Source organism: Opisthocomus hoazin, chromosome 15 (genome assembly GCF_030867145.1).
Source record: "Opisthocomus hoazin isolate bOpiHoa1 chromosome 15, bOpiHoa1.hap1, whole genome shotgun sequence".
Classification (NCBI taxonomy): domain Eukaryota; kingdom Metazoa; phylum Chordata; class Aves; order Opisthocomiformes; family Opisthocomidae; genus Opisthocomus; species Opisthocomus hoazin.
The window spans coordinates 6,901,494-6,909,135 of NC_134428.1; the positions used below are offsets into that span (position 1 = coordinate 6,901,494).

The window sequence follows — 7,642 nt, forward strand, 5'->3', positions numbered from 1 at the left end:
GAAGTATGTGCTCTATAACTATTTCTTTTTTTCTTCTTCTAATAGGTTTTTACCAATGGTGCAGCAGAAGAATGTGTGAAGCTTACAAATCTGTATATGTTTGCAAAGAATGTAAGGTCCTTACTTCACACTTACCATTATCAACAGATTTTTCTTCATGAGTTCCCAGTAGCATATAGCAAATACACAGGAGAAGTGCTGCAGCCTAAAGCGTATGGATGCAATAATTTAGAAGAGCTCTTGGGAGCAATTCCACAGGTGTGAAGAATTGTTTTGCATAATTATGTTGAGATTTCTGCATGGATTAAAAATATACACAACTGTGGCTTCTGTTAATTGGTATGAATTACTGGAATAACTACCTTCTCCAAGGAGGTTTATAGCAGTTATATTTTTAATAGCTTCTGAGAAATCTGGACTATGTAATAAGAAAAAGAAAATACTTTTTTTACATGTTTTAGTCAAATTTTGCTTAAGAACTGTTCCTGGTGAGGCCACAAACATCCTTGGCATCTTTATCAAGGGCGATAATTTAATTCTGTCTTGGATGGATGAACGCCTGTACAGTACTGAAGCTTCATTTTGGTCAGGGTAGATTATTGGTTTTAGGACTGAAGAGTTGTGGGACCTTGTCAGAAGTGCCCCATGGTGGAATTTTGCTGTGGCATCTTCTTATCATCCACATGTGCTAAGTGCTCTAGGATCCAGTTTATGGCTGTAAGCTTTTCTTTAATTAAATTAATCTTTCTGGAGAGTGACAAAATGCAATTTTGCAACTCCATGTTTAAACATAGTTTTATTAATATATAGTTAGTATCTTTTCTAGCCCAGTAGTTGGCCTTTGGCATCAGTTATTTTGAGACAAAGCTTTTAGTTAGGTGGTGTAGTACAAATCAGCAATATAATTTGGTTTACTTCTAGAAATAATGTCAGTGCAAGGCTAGATGAAAGGCAGCGAGTAACTGCTTTAGTCTTTTAGCTTAGTATGTGCTGATGTTTAATTCTGCTTTTTTTTGCTCTGTAGGTGGTCTGGATTAAAGGACATGGCCATAAGAGAATTGTGGTACTAAAGAATGATATGAAAAGTAAGACATTTTGATTTTGAGCAGTATCTTAGTTTTCTTTTTTCTTTAAGTGACTTGAGTAAATGAACCAAACAAACTTGCCTTTTTGTAGCTCGTTTTAGCTCACCTAGTTTTCCCCCTGCTGATCATGTGGATGATCATGGAAATCAACTTGCTGACAATAATGGACACATTATGGAGACCCCAGGATCCACTTCATCAATGAAACTAAGTCTAGGAACACCTAGCAATGGTAATGCAAAATTGATTTATATAAGAAATTTATTATCTTAGGGGAAACAAGCAGACTAATCGAAGCAGCATGGGGAAAGCTGTGTGAGTTGGTCTGAACTTCTGTAGAAATGTTTTATGGCTTGAAAGCTGTTGTACTTCTCCCAGAGTATATAGTTAAGCATGTGTCATCTTGACAAGGGCACCTTTTGTCCTCATCTGTCAGTGTGTGTATATATATATAGAGAGCTGCTAGAGACTGTTTCCTATGGATTTTAGTGAAAATTAATGTCTATAAACATAAAGCTAATAAGATGGTCAGCAGCAGCTTCTGCTAGAATTGTCTGCTGTATTCTGATGAGAATATAGTGCTCTTACAGTGTTTTTGTTGGTTTTGTAGTGTTACGTATTTGCAAATAATGGCAATCCTCATGGTATAAATCTGTCTCCAGATAAAAAGGTGACTGCATAGTTCATATCTTGCTGTGATCTCCAGTTCTTTTGCTAGCTGCAGGTTGGAGAAGTTATGGGATAGTTCTTTGGGTTACTATTTCAGACGTCTAGGCTTCTCCCTTTTAATAAGGGCAAGTCACTTTAGTTTGAAATTTTCAGCTTCATGTTCACATATGAATGTGTTAGTACGTAAATAGTTGATACGATATTGGTATGTCTGCTGGGGAGCTGTCTGGTAACTGGTCCTTCTCTGTTAAAGACTTCCTGCAGGACTTGTTTCCTCAGCTTTTCTTGTATTACTCAAGTTTGGCAAATAGCAGATTTTACTATAGGGGTATATTTATTCAGGCAAGTAATAGGTTGAACATACTATTGCTTTCTGTGCTGTATTGTAATTAGATACTCTTGATCCAGCAAAGTAACTCTTGAATGACATCTGAGGTTAGTTAGTATTAATTAAATTAATTTGATATTAGTATTTCAAATATGGCATAGCTCTCAAATCCTCAGAATCACATCTGAAGACTTTAAATTTGCCACTCTGAAATAGGGACACCTTCACAGCTTATAGATACTTTGAAAGATGTTCCCTTATTTTTGTAGTTTCTAATCAAACTGAGCAAGAACTTCTTTGCCTCACAAATACATCTCCCGTTGACCTCTTGTGTGAGCCAGTTCCTTCCTGCCTACCATCCCCACAGCTGAGACCTGATCCAGTGGTTCTTGAGTCTGCAGACCTCATTCAGTTTGAGGAACGCCCTGCACCTCTCTCTGGTAAGAGTTTGCCTGTGTTGTATTACTTATGGATGACAACTCATAGAATTTGGAAAGTAAAGCCTCAAACAGATGGTTAATGATATAAAGTTCCACTTAAGTACACATGTATATGTATCACACAATGGGGTGTGTTGGAAATGCAGGTGGTTTCCATGAGAAACTCTTCAGTACTGACTGTAAGTACCCTACTGTGATTCTCTGGGGTGAATTTTATAGGGACCTTATACACCACTAAAACTGCTTTTTGTTAAGCTGTAGCAACCTTTTCACTACAGTAATTTCATAGCGCTTTTCTGAGCACTGAAAGACTTAATGTGTGAGAATTAAATTAAACGTTGTAAATAATACATGATGAAGATAGAGCCAGAAGCAAAAATCACATCAGCTGCAAAGGTGAACATGACACATTTTCTGACTTCAAATCAGGCTGGCAAGTTCTTTTTAAATACTTTATTTCCTATTACCATAGGAATATTCTTTATTTTTCAAGAACAGAGCATCAATAGAGTTGTCTAATTTTTTTTTTAGAGATAATGATTTTAACAGAAGAAGAAAAACAGAGAATTGTTATCACGGCTCAAGAAAAATTGACCTCTGGTTCTGTGGTATCTAACACCACAGAGAATGCTTCAGTGCCTCCCTGTCAGCCCTCTGAAACCCAACTTAACAAAGAAGCAATGGACAGCCCAGCCAAAAAGCAACACAAAAACAAGGTGAAATTGGCAGCAAACTTTTCACTTGCACCTGTAACCAAGCTTTAACTCTTTCTTTTTAGTGTGAAAGACAAATACCTATGGACTCTGCACAAAGTAAAGCTCTTTGCTAGCCCTTATGTATTTTAATGAAAGGCTTAAAAGAATTAATTTGTATTTAATGTATTCCATGAAGATTTTGTTCCTTTTACACTGAACACAGTTGTTAGCAGAACAGATTTTTTTCTATTATTTTGAAAAAAAATTCTGGTATTCATTAAATTATTCTTAAATTTTACAGTTTTTCATAAATGTGTGTTCAGTAAAAGCAAAATATTAATTCAGCTAAACCGGAACAGATTTTATTTTCTTTAAGCCTTGGCGGTGGTGTAATCATACATTTAGCATATTGTATTCTATAGGCTGTTGCTTACTGGTATTGTTTCAGGCAGTATTAATAAAATGCATGATCTGTCTTTCAAAAGCCTTGCTGATCTGAAATTACGAGAGTGAGGGAGTTAACTGTACTCTGACCTTTCAGATAACTTGTAACTGCATTGGGAAATATTTTGTCTGAAGATGTCTGTAGAAGATTATGTGTATTTTTTGTAAAACTTGTTTTAAATGTGTTCTGTAACTTTCAGTTCCACTTAGGAGCTTTTGACATTGATGCTTTAAGCTTCCCTTTTATATTTGGTTCCAGTCTGGCATGGATTTGGTTAAGGAAAAGACTGTCGTGGTGTCATGAGTTTAAGATACAGACACACATTTTATTGTGTCTAGAAATGAAGTTAGGAAGATTCTAATATTTCTGAAATATGCATTTAATGCATAAATTACAGGTAATGGAGCAGTTCTTATTAAAATGTTTTCTGATGGAAGGTATTGATGCTATTTCCACTTGTAAGGAAAGTTCTATCTACATGTGGAAATGCGAAGGTTGTTCTGCTTAACCTTGTTTTCTATTTTAAAGCATGTTCAGTAAATGGGAAGCTTATTCTTTGATGTGCTATCTTTTAGCTGTCTGTTTTTATTCTAAAACTTACTCCTAGTGTTGGAAGCTTTTTTCAATTTGTGGTGTCTTGTGTTGGCTTTTGAAAGGGCCAGCTTTGGAAAAGAGGTTAAGTCAGTGGATGACCTTAACTCTAGTTAGCAGAAATGTCTAATGTGTGAGACTTTATACCCGTTCTGGGTAACCGTGGCATTTACAATGGGTTGTATTTGCAAGACAGCACATAAATTGCTTGTAGTATTGAAAGAACCTGTACTAGAGATTTTTCCACTGGCCAGCTGAGCATTTTTTTAGGTGGATTCTATTGTATTATGCAAGGGATGGAACATGGGCTCTAATTTCTCAGCCAGCAACGGGAAATGCCACTGAATAATGGCTATAGACAGGATTTTACTAGTCAGATTTTGTTGTAAAAACTTTTAAATTTAAGCAAGTATTACCAGTAGTGAAGTTATAGCCATTGGGAATGCAGAGAAACACTTGGAAGTTTTTCTGAGCATTGTGGCACAGTATTTTTGAGTCCTTAGTAAACCTCTACAGACATAGTGCTATAGAAAGAGCAACTTAGAAGTAAGCTTTCTTGGAATGCTTTCAATGATTAAATGCAAGAACATCTGCTTTCACCTGAAGTTTGGTAAAGTTTGTTTCAGAAGAGCATGCACTGGAGAAAAGACCAACCTGAAATTATTTTCATGAGATGCAGCTACAAGTCATCTGGAGTACTGAAGAAAACCAGGTTTTTGCTTCAGAGGAAAATATGGCATTTGTCAGAGGGAGTGTGGTAGTTATACCATTTATGGAGGTCAGCATATCTTTTCTGGATTCATGTGTGATGCTGATGAAATCGCTGTTTGAAAGTAATAGAATAATACTTTTGAGAAGTTGTGTTCATAGTGTAACAAAATAGCTAAGTGAATTGCAATATATTTTTTTATCCAAAGGGTTGAATGAATGATGTGACTTACAGATTTAAAAGCATTACAACCATGAAATTCTTTAACAATTAAATGTACTACTACAGATTCATGTCTGTTTAAAAAAGAAGTCACTGAAGCCCTCGATTTATGCACTATCTTTTTCTTGGAGTGGGAGGAAGAAAAAATTGTTTTCTTAGCCGTTGACTTTGTTTGGACACTTTATTTTGTGGCTCAAGTGCTGTTTTGTGTGTCGGGACCAAACAGTTGTGTCAATAAAATTTTCAAGCAAGTGTAACTCTTGTCCTTGTCTGAAGACCTGAAAAAACCCCTGTCCTAGGATCCTTAACTTGCTGTGTCACATTGTTTAATTATCCAGACAGAGCAGAGAGCTAAAATTTGTAATTTAGTGAAGATAAAAAAACACCATAAATCCACAACCTGCTCATTCTGGAGAATGAGGCTTTTCCTGTTTTTTTTTTTTTTTTTTGCAATTAATCTGTTAGCAGATGTATTCAATATCTCTTACTGCTCTTGGAATCATAGAAGAGTTTGGGTTGGAAGGGACCTTTAAAGGTCATCTAGTCCAACCCCCCTGCAGTGAGCAGGGACATCTTCACCCAGCTCAGACTGCTCAGAGCCCTGTCCAGCCTGGCCTTGGATGGTTCCAGGGATGGGGCATCGACCACCTCCCTGGGCAACCTGGGCCAGGGTTGCTCCACCCTCATAGTAAATAATTTCTTGCTTATCTAATCGGAATCTACCATCTTTCAGGCTGAAGCCACTGCCCCTTGTCCTGTCACTCCCTGCCTTTTTTACAACCCCTTTCCAGCTCTCTCGCAGCCCCTCCAGGTGCTGGAGGCTGCTCTAAGGTCTCCCCGCAGCCTTCTCTTCCCCAGGCTCTCCCAGCCTTTCCTCCCAGCAGAGGGGTTCCAGCCCTCGGATCATTGCTGGGGCCTCCTCTGGCCCCACTCCCACAGCTCCAGCTCTGTCCTGTGCGGAGGGCTCCAGAGCTCTTCATACAACCTAATGTTGACAGTTTGTTGTAGAAAGAAACTACTATTTATCAGCCTAAAGAGAAACATGAAGAAAGGAGTGTAGATGCCACAGGTGGAAGTAAGGTGTTCCTCTTGAGTTTTAGTCTCACTTTGAAATGTGAAGATTGATGTGAATGTCATGTGGGTGTTACTGTGCGATAAAGTAAACAAGTCACTTTTGAGTAGCCTTGTTTTCCAGCTTGCTGAAGATAGTAATTGTCCTGGAACTACAAGTCTGACACGCAAGTTACTTTGCAGCTTCACTAGAGTGCTATGAACTTTACTTCAGAATCTAACAAAATAATTTTAAAAAATCTGACTAAATTGGACTGTTGTGTCATCTCACAGCTTTATGGACAAAAGTAAAGAGCTGGATGAGCTGCTGCTGACTGTCTCACTGGTTTTTGTGGTCTTATTACAGGCTGCTAGAGCAGATGGCAGGCCTGCCGCAGGTAAGCATTCACTTGACCTTGCAGAGTACTTGCTTGTTCAGTAAACAATTTTAGAGTAACTACCTAAAACATATTCAGCAGGAATCTCTCTGTAAAGAGAGTAATAAATGTCACTCTTTAAAAGGAGGGGCAGGCAATTTATAAAAACTTTCTGCATCTTAAGCAACACCACAACCTGGTTAATCACCACTCTGTAATTTCATTTTTTCAGTAGTTGTGAATGTTTTAAGTATGCATGAGTAAAATCCCTCATACCACCTGGTATGTGATTACCTTCAAAAGGTGAGTTTGATTTTTAATTGTGCTTTTGTTATCATGCTACAAACATTCCCACCTTCATTCTCATTTTACTTTAAGCCATCTGTTTAAATAAGTAAAAAGCTTTAAAAGTCATGATGGAAACAACTTCTTTTTTCGAAAAGCAATATGCCTTGTTTTGTCTGCCATAATGTAACAGGACAGTGTAATTGCATGGTGTGAACTATGGTTTAACTCCTGTTTCTATTAACTGTCACTAAAAAAAAGGCACAACAAGGAGAGACTCTGTAATGCTTAGGCAAGTGATTGACTTAGTTGACATTTCGGGTGTAATGCAGAATAATGCTGGTAGGAGGCATGACTAAGACAACAGTGAATGTAAGGCTGTAGCTTAATCTTTGAATTTTCTGAACAGAGGAGTTGACAAAAGGCTTTTCCTTTGGATAGAGGGAAGCTTTTGGGTGTGAAAGAGTAAGAAAGTAGTCTTCCTATAGAATAGGCTGAGGACTTTGGTTTTGGCCACAAAGGACAGCTTGCTTTCTGTATTCTGGACAGTCTCAGGACTTCAGTATGGAGAGAAAAACTGACTGCTTGAAGGAAAAAAACATGGCTTGGCTTTGCTTTGCTTGGATAGCTGTTTACAGAAATGTGAGCTACTGGAAACTGAGTGTTGTCAGTGAAGCCTGCTTATCAGTCTGTGGGAGTAACCCTTCCTGTTAATCTTGTTGCTTAATTTCTTGTCTCTGAGACTT

At 37.6% G+C, this 7,642-nt stretch overlaps 1 protein-coding gene across 5 annotated transcripts in view; it reads left to right on the forward strand.

Moving 5' to 3' along the window:
* MARF1 (meiosis regulator and mRNA stability factor 1) overlaps positions 1-5,441 on the forward strand; it is a 28,974-nt gene extending 23,533 nt beyond the window's left edge. For 4 of the 5 annotated variants that reach the window (XM_075436227.1, XM_075436232.1, XM_075436230.1 and 1 more), the window contains exons 23-27: positions 46-258; positions 1,025-1,085; positions 1,177-1,317; positions 2,352-2,522; positions 3,054-5,441. In XM_075436227.1, coding sequence (XP_075292342.1) covers positions 46-258; positions 1,025-1,085; positions 1,177-1,317; positions 2,352-2,522; positions 3,054-3,286 — 819 coding nt within the window. In that variant the 3' untranslated portion in view covers positions 3,287-5,441. The remainder of the gene's footprint in view (positions 1-45; positions 259-1,024; positions 1,086-1,176; positions 1,318-2,351; positions 2,523-3,053) is intronic. The other variant, XM_075436231.1, reaches the window with a different exon arrangement.
* The last annotated feature ends 2,201 nt before the right edge of the window (positions 5,442-7,642 follow it).